The 22,329-nt window shown below is 38.0% G+C and overlaps 1 protein-coding gene across 1 annotated transcript in view; it reads left to right on the forward strand.

Annotated features, from left to right (window-relative positions):
• Positions 1–679: 679 nt before the first annotated feature.
• MED13 (mediator complex subunit 13) overlaps positions 680–22,329 on the forward strand; it is a 101,820-nt gene continuing 80,170 nt past the window's right edge. The window contains exons 1-3 of the mRNA XM_032429302.1: positions 680–888; positions 2,899–3,133; positions 11,721–11,889. Of these exons, the coding sequence (XP_032285193.1) occupies positions 823–888; positions 2,899–3,133; positions 11,721–11,889 (470 nt within the window). The 5' untranslated portion in view covers positions 680–822. The remainder of the gene's footprint in view (positions 889–2,898; positions 3,134–11,720; positions 11,890–22,329) is intronic.

The following is a 22,329-nucleotide window of genomic DNA, read 5'->3' on the forward strand; positions in this document are numbered from 1 at the left end:
TCACTCCCTTCTCTCTCCTCCTCCCCACGGAGCCCGGGCCCACGTGACCTCAAGGCGGCCAATGGGCGAGCAGAGAGGGCGAGCTGGTCCCTGTGGCCGCCATTAAAGCGAAGGGAAAACCCGTGAATTCGGATTAAAGGGGGAAAAACACCGCCCGCTGGGCCCACAAAATGGGGGTGACTACGGCGTCCGGGCGGTGAGGCCGCAGTAGAGCAGACGTTAGGCCGGCTTGGCCCAGGGACGACACGAAGACACAGCCAGAGAATGGTCTGAGCCCGCAGACGCCGCCACCACCTCCGCCACTGAGGAGATTCTGGGCTTAAGGACATCGCCGCTGCCGGGCCGGGGGCCTGGGCTTCCCTCCCGGTTCTTGCCCTTCCTGCCCCTCTACGGGCGCCTCTCCGCCCGGGAGAACCCTCCAGGGCTTGGGCTCTGCCCTTTCGGACTCCATTTTAATTATTTATTGTGTTAATTTATTATTTTTTCTTGTGGAAGGGGCACATATCTCCTCTGTCCCCCAGAGAGGGACGAGCGTCCGCGGGCTCCGCGGCGGCCGCAGTCCGGCCCGCGGGGCAAGCGCGGCGCGGCCCTCCCGCCGGCCCTGGGCCCCGGGCGGCTAGGTGCCGGCCGGGCGGCGGGGGCTGCTCGCGGCGGCGGGGGGGTGGGTGGGGAGGGCGGGCGGCCCGGCGGCCTCCTCTTCCACCGCTCCCCCAACCACCACCCCCCCGCCCTCCCCGGTGTCTGTGTTTCTCTCTCTGGTCGGAGGCGGCGGTAATGGCGGATGGTGGGTTGTGGCGCCGGCGGCGGCTGCTGTGAGGGACGATGAGTTCCTCCTTCGTGCCGAACGGGGCCAGCCTGGAAGATTGTCACTGTAACCTCTTCTGCCTGGTGAGTGCAGGGGCCGCGGGCGGGGGCCGCGGCGAGCGGGGCGGTGGGGGAGGGGGCGGCGAGGTGCGCCCTTGGGCCGTGGGGGAGGGGGTCCGGGTCTGATCCAGATGCCCGAGTCCCCAGGCTAGGCCCAGCCGGAGCCGACGCGGCGGCGGAGCTCCGCACCAACCCCGGGAAACGCGTTCGCTCACCCACCATCCTAGGCTCTGGTTTAGGAGTGCTGGCTTTTTTTTTTTTTCTTGTTTCCGACTCTTGCTCACCGTAGTCTTGTCTTCAACTTCTGCTCCTTATCTGGCAGGACACTCACATTTCCCTCTGTGTTTCTTGCTTAACTGTTGCTTTTCTCCTTATTGGCCCTGTATCCCTTCTTAACACTTTCCATTTTTGCCATTCTCCAGTGTCTTTATTCCTCACTCTGTTAATTTGGTTTCCCCCAATAAACAGGACACCGGAACTGAGGTACTAAAAATCTCTCTTCCTTTTACATTTTCTAATGAGTCAAGCTAACAGAAGATTAGTTTCTCCCTTCGATAAGTTCAGATCTCTCTGTAAAAACCAGTAGATACCATTTCATATGTTTTCTCTTTAAACTTTGAAAACAGTTTGCCATTTTGACAGTTTCTAGCCATCTTGCTTTTATTAGAACATGTTTGTGTGAGAGTGAAACGGACTAATGGAGGAGGTTCTATGGTTTTGCACTAATTTTTTTTTTTTTCGTATTTGTTTTGCTTGCATTTTTAGAATGCTTGGGCAGGCTGCTCCTCGTTTTATTGAAAAGTCTAGGGAAGCTGGATGCAGGAATGACAATTGCACAGGTTGGCCCAGTTCTGGGAACATCCACAGTTAAGACTTTGAAAACTACCAACTGTTGCAAATATTTAGTCCTCAATTGGACAGCAGCTTAGCTTCATCCATGATTTAAAGTTTCAGTGACTTTCTTTATTTTTTGTGTGCTAGGAGAAATATTAAGAGAGTATGTGATAGGTAAGTGAACTGAGTGGGCGGAGCACAACTAGTTGGCAAGTGTAAACTGCCAGTCATGTATCAGCAGTTTCATTTTTGGCACCTTATGCTTTGCACCTCTTAAGTTAAAGAATTACTGAATTCCCTCTGTTGAATTTCTTTCACTGTGCCAAATTGGGATTTGTAATGCCCTTCTCTCTTGTAAAATGTTTTCTTGTACAATGTCCATTAATCAGCATCTCTTCAGATGCAGTAAAACATAACAGCAGGTTTTACATTTCTGTCTTCTCTGACTCTATTTTTGGTACTTTTAGGATCAGGTTCTTTGAAAATAGACTAGTACAAATCTGACAGTTCTTTGTGAGCACCTATTTCACTTTTCCTAAAAGGGATATGTGAAGAACTAACAATTTTTTCAGTATAGTTCACATTTCATTAGAGCCATCACCTCTATAAACATGAAATGATGAGTCTTTAAAAATTAATTTTCTGTTACAAGTGTGACACCAGGGAGTAAACGTGACCAGTTGGAACAGAACTACGTGTGCAGTATTAAAGTACATGTTTATATTTAACATTGTTAAGTTTCTTTTATTTTTCTTTGGGACACATATTTATTGCTATTCAGTGACATGTCAGTGTTAATATTTTAGCTGTTTTTGTTCCTTTCCTTAAATTTTTGGTTGAATGATCAAAGAATCATTTTTTTGGTCAATCTGCCTTAACATCTTAATATATATTGAAAAATTGTAATGTCTCAATGAAATAAGGGGCTTTAAGAGAGAGTACTATTGGGGCGCCTGGGTGGCTCAGTCTTTAGGCGTCTGCCTTTGGCTCAGGTCATGATCCCAGGGTCCTAGGATCGAGCCCCGCATCCTTGCTCCATGGGAAGCCTGCTTCTCCCTCTCCCACTCCCCCTGCTTGTGTTCCTTCTCTCGCTGTCTCTCTCTCTCTGTCAAATAAATAAATAAAATCTTTAATTAAAAAAAAGAGTTACTATTGACTTTGAATGAATATGCAGTAATAATCATGCTTTCTTTTCTTTAGGCTGACTTGACGGGAATTAAATGGAAAAGATATGTATGGCAAGGCCCAACTTCTGCCCCTATTCTGTTTCCGGTGACAGAGGAAGACCCCATTTTGAGCAGTTTTAGTCGCTGCCTTAAGGCAGATGTACTTGGTGTTTGGCGGCGAGATCAAAGACCTGGAAGAAGAGAATTGTGGATATTTTGGTGGGGTGAAGACCCCAATTTTGCTGACCTTATTCACCATGACTTGTCAGGTGAAAGCAACTTATTTCTAACTAATGATATATAGCAACATTGTATACTTTTTCTAAAAATCATTTATATTACAAAATAAGATTTTTGTGTGTGAGAAACACTACTAAGTATGAAGCCAGATAAAAATTGAGCTTACTGTTATATTTCACTGTGGTTATTTTATTTTACTTAAATTATCCATATTATGTCAGGTTTTAGCCTTGAGTAACTGTTCTTTCACCAGCCAGGTTCCTTGTGAATTTCATGCAGACAGGGCACAGGGAAGGCCTGTTACCTAAGAAAAATGAAATGGGGGAGCATAAAGTTGCTAACAAAGTAATTTGCAGGCACATGTAATTCACCATTTGAGTCCATTCTGCCACTGCTCTCTTCCCTATGATTATGCAGACAGTTGTAGGAGTATCTAGAAATACTGAACTTTCTCATGTGTTTTTTTCCAAGGTATATATTTATTTTGTTATTAACTGTCGTTGTTATATTAACATATGAAAGCATATGTTAATTTTGTTATTCTTGGAGAGTGATTCTTTTGTTTTAGATAGTGTTCCTTCAAACACTCACTAAAATGAGACTAGTGCCAACTTGTTTAGCTTTTTTTTTTTTTTTTTTAAGATTTTATTTATTCATTTGACACAGAGAGAGAGAGAGAGACACAGCGAGAGAGGGAACACAAGCAGGGGGAGTGGGAGAGGGAGAAGCAGGCTTCCCGCTGAGCGGGGAGCCCGACGCGGGGCTGATCCCAAGACCCTGGGATCATGACCCGAGCCGAAGGCAGACGCTTAACGACTGAGCCACCCAGGCGCTCCCACCTTGTTTAGCTTTTATAGGACATGGAATCATACTCTGAAAAGTTACACAAAAATAATTTTATTATGAACCTATCAATAAGACTACTTCTATCTTAATTTCTTGACTTTTATGACCAAATGTTACTTTAGAAAGAGAAACTGTAGCTCTTCATGTAGTCACTGAAGCTTGTGCTTCGTTTAGACTCTTAAGAGTCAATGTTAACTGAATCTTTGGTGATAGGAATGTAAATGATTAGTTACTTGCTGCAAGGTACCAACGACTTCAGCAAGATGTTTGGTAATGATTCTTGACAGGTAAATTAAGGATTTTTTGATAACTAAAAAAAGCATTCTTATTTGAAATTGAATACTCTGAAGTTTCTATTACTGTCCATTTGACCTGTAAGACCTATTTTATTTTTGGATGTAATGTAATCCAGGTGACCGTCTTAAACAAGCTCTTAGTAAGACTAATGTTTCTGTAGGAATGTATGTGTTAACATTTGTTTTGATAGTTCCTTTTACCTTCTAATGAACAAACCCTTCACTGCTAATCTTTGAGAGAGATTACAATTCTTTTATGATAAATGCTTTCCAGCTTTGCTAGCTTTTCTAATAAGATCCCTGCTGGAGATATTAGTCCTTAGTTTTGAGTATGCATTGTAGTTCTAAATATGTAAAGTGATCTGTTTACATATGTATGTGTATGTACAAGTATATGAAATATATATATATATATGTCAGGATATGAAATTTCTTTATTAAGCTTGCTGGCTTTTTTCTTCCATTCACTTTGGTATGCTGGAGTTATTTTATTATTTTAAGTGGTCATAAAGACCACCTTAACTAAAATGTTTGGAGACTGTTTTAATGTTATTGATAAACTATAAACTATATAAACTAGTTGATAAACTATAATGCTGACTTGGGGATTTCAGTCTTAATAAAGTTGGCAGAGCATTTGAACAAACCACTTTTCTTCCAGATTTCGTGTAATACATTTTGTAGAATCAAAGATAATTTTAACAGATGCGTAGTATTTAGTTTTACCATCATAAGACTAGTATTTTGAAAGTCTATTAAAATTAAATGTGAGCTGTTTTGATGTATATTAAAACACTATGTGGATTTTTCCCTCTAGATTCATGTTATGAGTTAAATATGTTTTCTCCTAAAACTGGGCTACAGTTTAAAAAATAGCTTCTGTAGTTTAACTTTGCTTTTTTGCATAATTTAAAAAAAATAGTAATACCTGTAGTTTAAAATACTGATCTTGAATGTGAATGAATATAATTTTGGAAGATTAGGTTTTAATTGTTGTTAGATTTTGCTGAATGCCATTGAATGATAATTAACTTTAAAACATTTATCAGAGTGAAAGCAATTGAAATAGCAAAGCAAAATATATTAGGAGTAGTGTGTATAATCATAATTACCATTCCAAAGCCTCTTCTGTACTGTTTTAAACAACGTGTGTAGTCAGTGGTATTTATGTAATATTTTACCCTTTTTTCCCCCCAACTTGTCATTTACTTTAGAATGTTGTTACTTAAATCAGACATATCTTAAAGAATAATAAGGTCTTTTCAGATGGAATATATTTGTCTCGCCCTTTTCTTTGCTCCAGGGACACCGTCTGCCTCCCTTTTGGGATAATTAGTCTGCCTCTGTCTCTCTAGCTAACCCCTTTTTCATTTCTTCCCATCTGTGGCACTCTATTCCCTTCTTTTAAGCTCCCCTGAGAAGAGAGCAGCTGGACAGTAGGGGTGGCATCAGCTGCAGGAGGCAATCCTGAGTTCCAAGTGGAGGTGTAGCACTGAGGAAAAGGGAACCGGAAGGACCCAGGTGGTAACTAAAAAGCTGGTTAATTTAGTATGAGCTTGCTTTTTGCAGGCACAGGCAGTGCCCTTCTGTTTGGTTCAGCACCTACCTCATCTTGTTACTGAAATGTTTGTGATTATGGTTTTATTTCCCTTCTTGATGAGGGAAAGAGGGAAGGCATTCTACTTTGCAAAGATTAGAATTCTGTTTTCCTTATTAACTGAAATATCCAGTGATAAAAGTACAGAATTGCCTTTGCTCAACCCCCTTATTTCTTTCGTGTCATCCATAGTGTATTTTAAAAAATAAACTTTTAATTTTAAAATAGTTTTAGATTTGCATAGAATTTGCAAAGATCGTATAGTGAGTTCCTGTATAACCCTCACCCAGCTTCTTTTATTGTTAATATCATATATTGTGTACATTTTTCACAACTAATGAACCAATATTGATATGCTGGTATTAACTAAAGCCTGTACTTTATTTGTATTTCCTTTATTTTTACCCAGAGTTCTTTTTCTATCCTATGTTCTCATCCAGGATACTACATTTAGTTGTCATGTCTCCTTAGGCTGTTCCAGATTGTGATATTTTCTAAGACTTGCCTTGTTTTGATGATCTTGATAGTTCTGAAGAATCTGATCAGGTTCTATAGTGCATTTTAAATTTTGCCTGTCTGAATATCATGTAGCATGTGTTTAGGTCATTTTCTTTTCAAGGTGTAGAAACAGAATGTAAACTTACCTTATTGCTAATTGGTAAAAATCTGTTACAGCAAAACAAATCTAACTTGATACATACTTTAAACCCTCAGTACTTGTTTTGTAGCAGTAGTAGTCAGTACTGTTTAGTGATTTGCAAAGACCTAATGATTTTTGGGTTAGGATTTTTGCTAACTAGTATTGCCTAACTTTAACATTCCAGGAAGAGATTTGTTCGAAATATCCCTTGAATCCCAAAGTCAAAAACTAACTTTTTTTTTAACTTTTTGGTCTGCTTCCTCTGAGAGAATGGATAGTTGAATTAATATGGTTTGATAGAAGAAGAATTAGGGAACAAAACTTTTCTCTGATTACAGCTTTTTAAATTTTATTTATTTATATATATATTTTTTAACTTAAAATTTGTAGCAGACCTCATTTAGTGGTTGTATGATAGAGGTGTAAAATTGGTTCTGGGAAAATTTTAACTTAATTCCTCTGCTCACAAGTCTCTATATAATACGTAGGACTGGTTCTTTTAAGTGTACTATTAGTTTGCATCAAAGCCAAGATTGTTTTATTACCATTAGTGTGTCCTTGATGGAGAAGAGTTTTCTGGGTATTTTTCTTTTGTGCCTTAACCTTTTTGGAATTTTATTGCTGTCCTTATTGGCTTTTAGTCTTTCCCTTAAAACAAAAATAAAAATAAAAACTACTCCCTCTCCTGAGGTTGCATCTTTAAAAAAAAAAAGATCATAGCAAGCTAGACTGTGATGAGACTCTGAGAAAACTGATACCTTGAAACTAAAAAAACAGACTCAGGGCTAAAAATATTTGTTATTTTTTCTGGCTCCTGTGGTGTATATATGGGATTTTAGCAACTTGTCCAGATACTTTCATTATACCAGAATTTCATCATAATACTGTCAAACTAAATGGGCCATTGGTTGCTCTTAGAATTTAATTTTAGATTCTTTTATTGAAGGATATTATAGTGGAATTTAACCTTAAGTGGCAGCTTTAACAGGATTGACAAACAGATAAATAGCAGCCAAGTAGAGGAATCTAGCGTCAGCCAAATAAAAAAATTGTGTGCCTGAAGCGAGTTAATTCATTTCTATCTTCTGTTCCATAGTTTACTTGTGACGAACTTTTTGTATTGACTAGTCTTCTAGGAACACTTTTATTTGTCATATTTCTTCTGTGTACTGCCCATTTTGAGCAAGAACATATATCTTTTAAATCTTCAAATCAGAGGTAATCATCAACATATATTCAGGGGATTTTTAAACCAGAGTTTTTCAGGTTTTGCCAAAGATCAGTGATGCTGCCAGCCTAAGGCTCTGAGTAATATTTGTTGAATGAATGGCTATGAATGGGCAATTATTTAAGACAAACACTGAATTAGACATTTAAACATTTCTCATTTTCTATCATTTTTGACCCATTCATTATTCATTAGTATATGTTGTGTTTTAAAAGCTTGGCAGAATTATTTAGGAAAAGAGTCCATTTTTACTGGTTTATTACTGTGGAGATATTTAAAGATGTCAGTTTTGAGAAAAATGTTGAATACCAATACTAGGTGTGTCAGCTTTTTCATTTTTTTCCCCCATAGTGACAGAATTATTTTGATGACCTATCACATAGTTTGTCATCACTATAATCTGTATCCTCAGGAAAATATTTTATGGTAATCAAATTTAGCATTTGAACTTTTGCATTGTTTTCAAATATTTTGTAAAAATTTTTCAGGTAATGATGAAGAGTTCTAATGCTAAGAGTTCTAATGGAGGGGCGCCTGGGTAGCTCAGTCATTAAGCGTCTGCCTTCGGCTCGGGTCATGATTCCAGGGTCCTGGGATGGAGCCCCACATCAGGCTCCCTGCTCGGTGGGAGGCCTGCTTCTCCCTCCCCCTCTGTCCCTGCTTGTGTTCCCTCTCTCGCTGTGTCTCTCTCTCTGTCAAATAAATAAAATCTTTAAAAAAAAAAAAGTTCTAATGGAAAATTACTATAAACAAAATTGAACCTATTTTCTCTGGGGATACAGATACAAGAGGAGAAAAACATTTATTTAAATGCATTAAGCAGACTTTTTCCATTAGGCTATGGTTGATTAAATTCAAAAGAGCTAGGTAAAGATTTGCTGTATGTTCCCTTCTACCTCCCTTCTCTATTATGATACTGGTGTTGAGATTCAGGGACTGGTTTTAATTAGTGTAAGAGGTGCATATCACTATCTTGGGTGGGTTGGTTGTACCATTTCACTTTTCATATCTGAATACACATGTAGAGAAGTACTTTTGCTATGGTTATTATAACAGGCTATTAGAAGATTGGCTGAGTAGACTCTTATTTCTAGGTGACCCCCCCCCCCCGCCCACACACACACCAAAAACAACAACAACAAATCTTCAGGCTTTTCATTGAGTGTTATTAGGACTTATTTCCTCAGCAGTGAAAAATGAAATTGTTGCTTTAGTATAATAGTTGCTTAGTTACTTGCTATATAGGTGAAGATATACTTGATATTTGTTGGCTTAGAAGATCCTTACAGGTGTCCTTTCTTCTTTGTTTTATGCATAGCTCCCATTTAGTGTTAATGAAAATTGTGGGCGTTTGAGGATATAATGTAAAATGAGGATTGAGTTCACCTAAATTTCTCTAGATAAAAGCATTAAGTTCCCTAGAACTAGATTTTCCCTAGATAAACTTTAGAGCAATGAGGGAGAAATGCTTGAAAATTAGTACTGATGAAATTTTTAAACTATTTAGTATTCTTAAATCATTTAACTTCAGGTTTAACTGAGATAGATTTTCTTCAGAATTTTATGTAAAAAATGTATGCAAATTATTGTATTACAGGCTTTTACTATTCCAAAGACTTTTTTATTTACTCTTTGTGGGAAGAAGACAAATTCATTCTCAAGTTTTAAGTGAATAATTTTCTGATAATTAAAGTTTATAGCGACTGAGCAACTTTGATATGTAATGGTAACAACTCTGTGTCTTGGATCTTGTGGCTTTAAAACTTAAAACTAGTTAAAAAGATTTTGGTAAACGTTTGTTGTATAGGACAAATGTTACAACCATTGTGCTTCTCAGAAGGTAAGGATTTTTGAGAAGGCAATAAAAATAAAGTATACTAAATAGATTACAAAGAAGTGAAGAACTGGGAGATATTCCCAGCATAACTGGAAATTAAAAACATGCATATTTTTAGTAATCATAGATCACAATTTGAGGTAAAACTCTTAATGTGACTAGTTTTGAAATGACTGTGATTAGGCTGAAAGCAGATTGATTAAGATTTATTTTTTTTCTCTCAGCAACTCACGAATATACTTGTGATCTAGACCCTTAAATAATTAAAGTGAAGTCACTGTGTGCCATTTCCCTTTTCTCCTAGACTACTGTTTTCTTTAATAAAGTGAAACTTGTGAAGTTTTGGCTTATATAGACATATATAAGGTGGTCTACAATATAATAGAATGTAAAACCTCTTTTCCTTTAAAATTAATGCTTAATGATTTAAAATTATTCCAACTCTCAAGTACTGTCATTTTTTTAAAGCTTACATCATTTTTTTTTTTTTTTAAGCCTACCTTTTTGGAAAAATAATTAGTTGACTTGAAAGACTTGACTAATTTAGGAAACACTTTGAAGAACAACACAAAATCAGCATTAACCTTTGTAGTGCCACAAATTTCTAGTGCAGTTAAAGTCCACTGTCATTATGCTTTTTAGTTAATGTTTAGTCTGTCCATTTGTTGTGTAGATTATGAATATAATCTTAATACATGCTTCTGCTTTTATTCAAAAGCATCATAGTTTATTATTATTCTGTGGGTATAGTGTAGACATTTTTAGTGTTGAATTAAGGTTTTATCATTTTTTACTTATATTGAAAGACGACCCATATTTATAAAATGTTTATAAAAAGTATACAGGCTATGGAATGATACTAAATTATATTTGAAATAATAAGTTAAAAGCCTAAGTATCATTTGTAGCAGAATTCATTGGATGCTTTGTTAAAGATATGAAATGGATAGAGAATAAACTTTTTTGAACTACTTCTAGACTTACCTAGAAATAACTATGTTAACATTTTTTTGGTAAGTTAAAGTGGTTAATAGATGGGCTGGCAAAATTGAGGCCGTATAGTTAGTAGGGTAGTTATAACTTTGTATTAGAAGTTCTATTTATTTATTTTTTTAAGATTTTATTTATTGATTTGAGAGAGAGAGAGAATACGAGTAGGGGGAGGGACAGAGGGAGAAGCCGACTTTCCACTGAGCAGGGAGCCCAGTGCGGGACTCCATCCCAGGACCCCGGGATCATGACCTGAGCGGAACGCAGATGCTTAACTGACTGAGCCACCCAGACACCCCTAAAGACTTAAATTTTAAATTGAACTTCTGGGGCACCTGGGTGGCTCAGTCGTTAAACGTCTGCCTTCCACTCAGGTCATGATCCCAGGGTCCTGGGATAGAGCCCCGTCTTGGGCTCCCTGCTCAGCGGGGAGCCTGCTTTTCCCTATCCCTCTGCTTCTCCACCTGCTTGTGCTCTCTCACTCTCTCTCTGTCAAATAAATAAAATCTTTTTAAAAAAATTTAAGTCTTTATATTTTAAAATTTCTTCCTCAAGTAGAGGATCCTATATTGAAGAGTAATGGGAATCATTTGGTTGAAATGAGATCGAAGGTGGCATAATGCATCACTTGTTAGGCTCTGTGCCAAAAGCTTCCTTTTTATTCATCACTTATTTTTATAGTTGAGTCGTGGATTAGAATGCTGATGGACATAACATTTTTTGAGTTAATTACTAACTGGCTAGTTTTTTTTGGCAGGCTGAATGACTGGAGGAATTAGGACAAAGTAACAAGTGAGCCAGCTTAGAAATTGCCATCTTAGGTATAGCGTGTCTTTAATGTTTCCCAGCTTATACAAATGTTCTTTGCATTGATAAAGAAACCAAATCAGTATGTTTGCAACATATCATTGACTTTTTATGCAGTGGGAAAATAATTTTCAGGTACTTTAATGGAATACATGACACTTACGCATTTTACTCCTTATGGAGTAACTTTGAAACCTGGTATTTTAATGTTTAGAGATATATTGAAGTGGTGGTAGCTCAATATTCTGAGGTTTAGTTGGGTTTATGTAGTAGGTGTAGTAGTGTTTATGAATTTAAACTGTAACACTTTTTACTTGGCTCTGAGTAGATATAGTGCCACTATTTTACTTTTTGTTTCTTTCATTTCTCTTGTAGAAGAGGAAGATGGAGTGTGGGAGAATGGACTTTCCTATGAATGTCGTACTCTGCTATTTAAAGCAGTTCACAATCTGTTGGAACGGTGTTTAATGAACCGGAACTTTGTACGCATTGGCAAATGGTTTGTAAAGCCTTATGAAAAAGATGAAAAACCTATAAATAAAAGGTAAGCTATCTCATATAAACTCTTAACATTTCTTTAGGTTTGTTAATTTTTATAGCTTTACAGAAAATGTGGACTGAAACAAGCTGTCTTACATATGCAGGAAGTTAAGTTCAGCAAAGTACTATAAGTATTCAATTTTCTTTGACCACTTCACCCTTTCTTTTATGCATTTTAAGAATTTTCTTGAAGTGGGAATAGGCTGGATATCTAGTGACCTAAATTTTTATTTGGGACGATAGAAAAATGTGGGGTGAAAGCAGAGGCTTAAGCAATGAAGTATATCTTTTTAATAGTAGTGCAAATATATTTGCAGTACTCTGTTAAAATTAAGTAATATTAATACTTATTAAAGATAGTGATCTGTAGTTGTGTTTTGGATTGAGTTAACCCTTCTCATTCCCAAACCTCTAATTTTGCTTTAAAGTAATTTAAATTTGTGTTTTTCTATATAAGACATGTTTACTCTTAGAGTGTAATTTTCTTGAACTTTGAATTAAGCAAATTTATGACACTAATTTGTAGAGTAGTTGCAGATAGAGACGCAGAAGACTTTAAGATAACTTCTTTTCCTGTGTAGTTAAAAGCTTTAGATTGCTACAGTATTTATTTATTTATTTTTAGATTTTTATTTACTTATTTTGGGGGAGAGAGAATGCATGAGAAGGGGGGAGGGGCAGAAGGAGAAGGAGAGAGAGAATCCCAGGCAGACTCCCTGCCAAAAGCAGAGCCCAACTCGGGGCTCTGTCCCACGACCCTGAGATCATGATCCAAGCCGAAATCAAGAGTTGGATGCTCAACCAACTGAGCCACCCAGGCTCCCCAGTTCTCTTTGATTTAAATATGATATAAGATACGATCTCTTAGAAGATTTGGTCCTAAGCACTTGGTTAAATTAGTGAGGCTTCAAGAAAGATGAAACCGTAAGATGGGATGTGAGAGAAAAAGAAATTTTTTAGTTTTCCCTGAAAGATGTGAGGATATGAAGGAAACATTTGGTTATGTTGTATCATTGTTGGGATGCCGTCTTTTATGTCTTTTTTTTCGTATTTTTTAAAAAAGATTTTATTTATTTGAGATAGCCATGAGTGTGTGTGTGTGGGGGAGGGGCAGAAGGAGAGGGAGAAGCAGACTCCCGGCTGAGCAGGGAGCCTGCTGCGGGGTTTGATCCCAGGACTCTGGGATCATGACCTGAGCCAAAGGCAGACGTTGAGCCACCCAGGTGCCCCCATCCTTTATGTCTTATGTACACATTGTTTTCAGTGTGTAACTCTGTGGAGTCTTTTCAAACTTCTCTTTTTAGTTTTAGTAGAATGGATGAGTAGATAAGCCTGAACAAATCAAGGCTCTTTTTCTTCCTCTTTGAAAATGAACATAAACCTTTACTGTCAACAAAAAAATTGTACAAGTTAGGAATGAATTCAGTTGCAAAAGACAGAACACCTAACTACTTGGCTTATGTAGGAATTGATTTTTCTAGGTAGCAAGGAGTCTGGAGGTAGGTAGTCCAATACTGGTGCGTCTGTTCAATGATGTCATCAAGGACTCTGGTACCCTGGAGTTTTCTGTGATGTCATCTTTAGCCTTTAGCTTTCATCCACATGGTCTCTGTGAGTGTTGCCCTTACGGATTTCACTCACAGTGAATTCAGGCAGGAAGAGGAAGGGAGAAAGCAAGAAGGGGTGACCCTTGTATCAGAAAATAGGTTCTTTCCTGGAGACTTTAGCTGACCTATCATTGGCTATACTGAGAGAAACAAATATTTTTTATATGGGAGCATTGCCACTCTGAACAAAATAAGGCTTCTGGTTAGTGAGAAGAAATGGAGAAGAGACATGAAGTAGGCAATTAGAAGAAGGGGAAATAAATGTCAGGTTGGTAATCAGCAGTGTTCAGCATATACATTAATACAGTTTTTAATTTTTTTTTGTTTTTTTAAAGATTTTATTTATTTATTTGACAGAGACACAGCGAGAGAGGGAACACAAGCAGGAGGAGCGGGAGAGGGAGAAGCAGGCTTTCCGCTGAGCAGAGAGCCCGATGTGGGGCTCGATCCCAGGACACTAGGATCATGACCTGAGCTGAAGGCAGACACTTAACAACTGAGCCACCCAGGCACCCCCACATTAATACAGTTTTAAGAAGTCAAGCAGATAACTGAGATCTAAAATGATTAAAAGCTGCCATCTGAGCACCAAATACTAGATGTGCTCCTCAGAGGCATTCCCTTTTAATTCTTTTAACTTTTAATTTACCTATTTAAAAATTTAAAAGCAAATAACATGCTGATTCTTGAGTTTTCAGTTATTCAGTATTAATCTATTGACTTTTTTTAAGATTTTATTTATTAGAGAGAGAGTGCAAACAGGGGGAGAGGGATAGGGAGAGAGAGAATCTCAAGCAGACTCTGTGCCAAGTGTGTGGAGCCCAATGTGGGCTCGATCCCATGACTCTGAGATCATGACCTGAGCTGAAATCAAGAGTCAGACGCTTAACACACTGAGCCACCCAGGCACCCCTAATCTCTTGACTTTGTTTGATGATTTAACTATTTTACACTCCTCCCCCCATGCCAACCACTTGTATACACTCTTCTCCCTTCATTTCTTATCTTGCCAGTAAGGTTACAAGAGTTGGTAAAAACAATACCTGTTTGGGCGCCTGGGTGGCTCAGTTGGTTAAGCGACTGCCTTCGGCTCAGGTCATGATCCTGGAGTCCCTGGATCGAGTCCCGCATCGGGCTCCCTGCTCGGCAGGGAGCCTGCTTCACCCTCTGACCCTCCCCCCTCTCATGTGCTCTCTCTCTCTCTCTCATTCTCTCTGTCTTAAATAAATAAATAAAATCTTTAAAAACAAAAACAAAAACAATACCTGTTGTATGTATTATGATTATATAAATATTATTTGTAGCCGAGCCATATAGTGTATTAGAATTATATTCTATTCCCTCTATATCTTTTTGTTTTCTTCAGCGTTATGTTATCTCTTTTGTCATTTAATTATCTATGTCAGAGGTTGGTATCTCTTAAGTGCAGAATTCCTGTTTCATCCAATTCAAAGTGAACTTCTAAGTTTTCTACTGATCTGGATCAGTAATATAAAGAGCCTGTCTACAGGATAGAGAAGTGGGTCTAGGAGTCTGACTTACTCATTTGAACTTTCATTCTTTTTGTTTTTTGTTACACCATGCATCCACCTTCAGAGATCTACCAGTGTCTTCACTTCTGTGCCTTTCTGGGATTCTGTGGGTTTGATTCAGTTTGCATCTTGGTTTCTTCCCCTTAGCCTTTATCTACTAAGCTAGTTACTATTTTTGCCTTTGCTTGTTAGCTCCCCAAATTTTGTGGCCAGTATTTTGCCTTCACTTGTACCATTCTCTTTGTGCTCTTTTGCTGTCTATATGGAAGGTGTTTCACAAAGACGTAGAGGTAAATGAATGTGTTCAATGAGCCATGTAAGATACTGGAAGTATCTTTATTTCTCTTCATGAAAGAAGCTCTCTTAATGGGCTGTTATTAATAGAAGATGCAACTTTTCATACTGGAGATTTTCATGAATCCAATAGATTCTGCTTGTTATTTACATAACGTAATTGAGCAGTAGTGTTTTTCTCTGGGCTGACCCATTTAGAAGGGGAACTAAATTCAAATTGTGTTTTATTAGTGGAGTGGTACTAGAAATAGTATATGCTCTTTTGAGTTACTCTTGAAGGTTAGTTGTGGTACAAAACTGATTTTATCCAGGACAGATAAATGCTGTCCCTCAAACCTTTTTTCATAGGAACTTCCCTGCTACCTCCCCTCCCTTTAGAAAAACAAGTAGAAAAATCAAGCAGATAAGTCTCTCACCTGCTTTTAATTATGGTTTGGGACTACTTAACTTTCCCATTGAATTCAGTGGAATGATATTAGGAAGGTAGATAACAATTGGATTATAAATTGCATTTCTGGCCTATTATGAAGCTAAACCATTAAGCATCATATATACTGTTTTTGTTTACTGATCCAGTCACTTTTTGTTGAACTTGCATAAGCTTTTTTTTTTTTTTTTTTTTAAAGACAGAGCAGGCAGGGGGATTGGGGGGTGGTGAGAGAGAATCTTAAGCAGGCTCCCCCTCACAACCTGAGATCATGACCTGAGTCGAAATCAAGATCGGATGCTTAATTGATTGAGCCACCTAGATGCCCCAAGAACTTGTATAAACATTCTTAAAAAGAATTACAATTGTCTGGGGCGCATGGGTGGCTCAGGCAGTTAAGTGACCCAACTTGATTTCGACTCATGTCATGATCTCACGGTCCTGAGATTGGCCACTTAGGGCTCCCTATAAGGCCTATGTGCTCAGTGGGGAGTCTGAGATTTTCTCTCTTTCTCTCTCTCCCTCTGCCCCTCCTCCCACTTGTGGGCTCTCTTGTACATGCTCTCTAAATAAATAAATAAAATCTTAAAAGAACACAATTGTCAAGGAAATTGGTATTGTGAAGCTGGTTTCATTTGAACAAAGGAGAAAATAATATTCCTGACATTTTCTTTATTCTTCCTCCCTTTATTCCCATTAAATATAGATTCTCATCTTCTAATAATCTGAATTTCAATGTAGCTAATTGTCTGATTAACTATAACAACCTTCAGGGACTGAAAGAGGAAATGGAATTAAATCTAGTGGTATAGCTAGGTTAGCTGTAAAGAACCCCTCAACTGTATAGGTAATTAACCACAGAAATTTAAGATGTTATTAGGGTAATTAACACAAAGAAATTTAAAAGAATTACTTTTAAATCTGCCATCTTCAGGTATTGTTAAAAGAACGACCAGTGTTTTGTCTTAACAGTTTAGATGTTTTCCTACAGTGTAGGAAACTAGATCAGATGCAGTCGCTGTGTTTGCTAGTGAAACCACAGGTAAATGGCTATAATAAATACCAATGACTTACTGTAGGTTTTAAGTAGTCTCTTAGTAAAAAGACATTACAAACGTGTGATGTTTGAGTATACATTAGGATCAAATTATTTTGAAGAAGAACCTAAGTTTGTGTTTGGTTGGTTTTTTGTCATTTGAATCTATTATAGCAGCTTAGCTGAGTGGCCGGTTAAGTTTGTATATTTAGTAAGAATTTTAAATGCTTATAGGAAGATACACAGAGTAGAAAGATATTAATAAGGATTTTTTCTTTTAAGACTGCTAGTCTAGTATCTTACACTATGTGTTTACATAGGAGGTGTGCTAATTAAGTGGCAGTTGAGATTGTATAGGAGAGAATTAATAGGGAACATTTAGTATATACTTTAATTTTACTCTGTTCCCTCACCTACAGATATAGCCATATAATTAATTTCTATGGAAAAACATATATTGTTCAGTTGGTAAATCTGCTTTGAGATTTTTACTCTATTTAACTTCAATTTTAAAAGGCAATATAGGATATCTATATATTATGTATATATGTGTGTGTATAATCACGTGTGTGTATATAAATAGGATAGAATAAATCTTTGCTGAATATAACATAAAGGAGATTGGATCAGATATCTGGTTCTGTATGTTCTTTTTTTTTAAAGATTTTATTTATTTGAGAAAGGGAGAGCGCGCGTGCACGTGTGTGTGTGTGTGTGTGTAGGAGGAGGAGGGGGAGAGAATCTCAAGCAGATTCTGCACTGAATGTGGAGCCCCATGTGGGGCTTGATCCCACGACCCTGAGATCATGACCTGAGCCAAAATCAGGAGTCAGATGCTTACCTCACTAAGCCACCCAGGCGCCCCAGGTTCTGTATGTTCTACGCCCTTATTTTGGGTTCTGGAATTAAGGGTTAAGTATTAGCAAAGAGCCTGGCCCACAGAAAGAGATTTTGGTCTTGTGGGATGAAGCAGGCAAAGTTCACAGGAAGGAGAGGAGTATATCCCTAAGTATTTTATAGAGTTAATTGTAACTAGAATATTAGGGCAAAATAAGGAATTTTAATCCTGTTTATTTTTTTAAAGATTTTGTTTATTTATTTGACAGAGAAAAAGACAGCAAGAGAGGGAACACAAGCAAGGGGGAGTGGGAGAGGGAGAAACAGGCTTCTCACCGAGCAGGGAGCCCGATGCAGGGCTTGATCCCAGGACGCTGGGATCATGACCTGAGCCAAAGGCAGATGCTTAAAGACTGAGCCACCCAGGCGTCCCTGTTTTTTTATTTTAAAGACGTTTTAGAACTGTGCTGTTCAGGATAGTAGCCACTATTTAAATTTCAGTTACTTAAAAAAGTAAAATTACAATTGTTTCTTAGTTTCACTGGCTACATTTCAAGTACTTCTGTGACTAGTGGGTATTACAGATATAGAGTATTGGGTAATATAGATACAGAGTATTTCCATCATTGCAGAAAGTTCTTTTGGATGGTGTTATTTACACCAGAGCCTTTACACTTATAATTAAAATAATACTTTAGGAGCTTTACTAAAGAAGTTGGTCAAGGTTGTTTTTGTTTTTAAGGCAATAGATGAAAGAATATACTTTAAATTTCACCCATAAAACTGTGTTTATCTTCTGCACCTGTGGCTTTTACACAGTCCTTTTATCTCTAATATTTTAATTAAATGTGAGCAATACAAGATTTAAGTTTCCTCTGGAGATACATTATTAACCATTTTATATAGCTTTAGGATGTCCTTTGGTTGGGTCCCTCAATACCTCTGAAAACTTGAACTTCTAGGGAAGCTAAGAGCAATCATCATTATGTTTTGTAAGGACTCGTTTTCTTTCTTCCTGCCTTCTCAGGTAGCAGTGTCCCGTAGAAATACAATGTGAGTCACATATGTAATTTTAAACCTTCTAGTAGGCATATTAAAAGAGGTAAAACAAAAACCCAGGTGAGATAAATATATTTAACTTAGTATATCCAGAACATCATTTTAGCATGTAATTAATTATGCAAAAAATATTAATGAGATATTTTACTTTTTTGAGATATTTTACTACTTTTAAAGAAGTTTTTGAAGTTTAATGTATATTCTATACTTAGAGTACATCTCCATTTGGACTGACCACATTTCACGTGCTCAATAGTCACATGTATATATTGGCTGTTCTAGGGCTTTAAACCCAGCTGAGCTTGGTATAATGTTTATTGGTAGAAGATACTTTCTAACTAGGGTGCCTGGGTGGCTCAGTCAGTGAAGCTTCTGCCTTCGGCTCAGGTCATGATCCCAGGGTCCTGGGATCGAGCCCCACATCAGGCTCCCTGCTCTCCCTCTCCACCCCCAAAGCCCTGCTTGTGCTCTCGCGTGCTCTCTCAAATAAATAAAATCATTAAAAAAAAAAAAAGATATTTTCTAACTGGTCTTCCGAATCCTCTTGGAATTGTATACTAAATTTTTTTTTTAACGATTTTATTTATTTATTAGAGAATGAGAGAGAGAGAGAGAGAGAGTGAACCTGAGAGGGGGGAGGGTCAGAGGGAGAAGCAGACTCCCTGCTGACCAAGGAGCCCGATGTGGGACTCGATCCTGGGACTCCAGGATCATGACCTGAGCCGAAGGCAGTCGCTTAACCAACTGAGCCATCCAGGTGCCCTGTGTGCTAAATTCTTTTAGTTTTTATTTATTCATTTATTTTAGAAAGAGTGCAAGTGTGCGAGCAGTGGGAAGGGCAGAGGGAGGGGGGAGAGAGAATCTTAAGCAGGCTCCATACCAAGCATGAGAAGCCCAATGTGGGGCTCGATCCCACCACTCTGAGACCACCACCTGAGCTGAAACCAAGAGTCAGACACCCAACCGAGTCACCCAGGCACCCCATGTGCTAAAATTTGAGTGTGATCTAGAATCTCAAAGATAGGGGAAACCTTCACCTTTATGTCAAGATACCCACTATTTGTCCAGTTGGGCATAGTTACTGTCTTTTTTTTTTTTTTTTGCCTCTCTGCAGCCTGTGTTGGTCTGTTGTTAATGTCTCATCAAGATTATTCATCCTATTTTCTAAAATCTTAAGTGGTGATATATTACTTATGACCCATGAAATTTCTCTTGATGCTTGAGTCGTGAGGATTTGCATGATCAGTTTTCTACATTCTCATACTTTCCAGAAACATTTATGAGAAAAAAAATTCTTTTTAAAGATTTTATTTATTTGAGAGAGAAAGAATGAGACAGAGAACATGAGGGGGGGAGTGTCAGAGGGAGAAGCAGACTCGCCACTGAGCAGGGAGCCCGATGCGGGACTTGATCCTGGGACTCCAGGATCATGACCTGAGCTGAAGACAGTCGCTTAACCGACTGAGCCACCCAGGCGCCCCTCATTTATGAGAAAAATTAAGTGCTAAGACTTCTTTCTTTTTTCCTCTCTGGTAAGCTTTTCTTACTATCATTTCTTACATGATTTGTGCCATAGACTCCTATAAGTCTGTCCTTTTGAACTGTTGGTTTTAGTTATGAATAATAATAGGGAAGTTTTGTTTCTGAAGGGGGAGAAACCTTTGCTTAAGCAGAACTCATCAGGCTGTGTTTAGAATTAGGGCTTAACATTAACTCAATTCTTACAGCTTTGTTATTCCAGTTTTACAATTGCTAAATCTAAAGCACAGAGAGGCTAAGTCACTTATCCAAGGTCATGTAGCTTGCCAGTGTTGGAACAGGGTTACAGGGCATGAAAAATGAGACAGGTTTTGGACCCTGTAGACCAACTGTATCTTTTCTTCCTACATCTTTTTTTTTTTTAAGATTCTGTTTATTTCTTTATTAGAGTGTGTGCATGCCCACGCACATGCAGGAGGAGGGACAGAGGAGGAGGGAGAAGCAGGCAGGCTCCCCCCTGAGCAGGAAGCCCAACCCCTGACCAGGGGCCTGGGATGATGACCTAGGCCAAAGGCAGATGCTTACCCAACTGAGCCACCCAAGTGCTCCTCTACCTATGTCATCTTAAAGCGATAGGAAGTAGTAAAACAGAATACCTAAAAATTTCTTATATTGGGGAAATAATAGGAATATAAAGAGTACTTGCAGAGCACTTGAAGCTGTAAACCAGAATATTATTGTTTTCTAAGTATTCTTTATAGTATAAGTAATGTGTTCACCAAGTGAGCAGAAGTATATCCAAGATTCACAGATAAGGTGTTATCTTGTTGATGGAGATACGTTCAGAACACCTAATGTTGAAGTTAATAACTATAAATTTAAGAAATTAAAAATGTTATTTTGAGAGCTACAGAAATATAGTATAATGCAGTAGTGAAACTTGTTGGGATATGGGATAATGTTGAGAGATTCAAAAAATACTGATGCCCATGTTTTACATTGGGAGTATGGCCTAGGCTTTGGAATTTTAAAAAGAGACCTCCAATTGTAATAAAAAACAGGTTTGGAAACTATTGAAATTAATGGAATCAATACACTATTTTTCAGTGTGTAGTTCAGTGGCATTAAGTATATTCACCTTGTTGTGCTGATATCACCACTATATACAGAACCTTTTTTCATCATCCCAAATTGAAAATCTGTCCATTAAAGAACTTATTTTCCCCTCCTTTCAGCCACTGGTAACCACCATTCTACCTTGTGTCTTTATGAATTTGTCTGTTTTAGTTACCTTATATAAGTGGAATTAACATAGTATTTGTCCTTTTGTGTCTGGCTTATTTCATTTAGCATAATGTCCTCAGGTTCTCATTCTTGTTGTAGTACGCACCACAATTTCATTTCTTTTTTTATTTTTGTGGGGGTGGGGGAGGGGCAGAGGGAGAGGGAGAGAGAATGCCAAGCAGGTTCCACACCCAGCACAGAGCCCTGGCATGGAGCCCAACACAGTGCTCTATCTCACAACTCCGAGATCATGACCTGAGCTGAAATCAAGAGTTGGACACCTAACCAACTGAGCCACCGAGGCGCCCCATAATTTCATTTCTTTCTAAGGCTGAGTAATATTCTATTGTATTTTTATACCACATCTTGTTTATCTATTCATCTGTCAGTGGACGATTGGATTTTCCCCTTTTTGTCTGTTGTGAATAATGCTGCTATATATATTGGTGTATGAATATCTGTTTAAATCCCTGCTTTTAGTTATTTTGGGAATATACCTAGAAATGGAATTGTTGGATCATATAGTAATTCTGTGTTTGATTTTTTTTTTTCTTTTTTAAAGGATTGCTATAGTTTTTCATAGTATCTGCACCATTTTATATTCCCACTAAGAGGTTCCAATTTTTCCACATCTTTACCAACACTTGTTTTCTAAAATGTATTATGGGTTGAAATGGTACATCATAGTTTTGATTTGCATTTCCTTACTGATTAGTGTTGAGCATCTTTTCATGTACTTGGTGGTCGTTTGTGTATCTTCTTTGGAGAAATACTTGTTTAAGTCCTTTGCCCGTTTTGGTTAGGATGACTGGGTTTTTTTTAGTTTGTTTTGTTTTTGAGAGAGAAAACACAAGCAGGGGCTTGGGGGCAGAGGGTGAGGGAGAGAGAA

This window comes from Phoca vitulina, unplaced genomic scaffold, assembly GCF_004348235.1.
Source record: "Phoca vitulina isolate PV1807 unplaced genomic scaffold, GSC_HSeal_1.0 scaffold40, whole genome shotgun sequence".
Taxonomy (NCBI): Eukaryota; Metazoa; Chordata; class Mammalia; order Carnivora; family Phocidae; genus Phoca; species Phoca vitulina.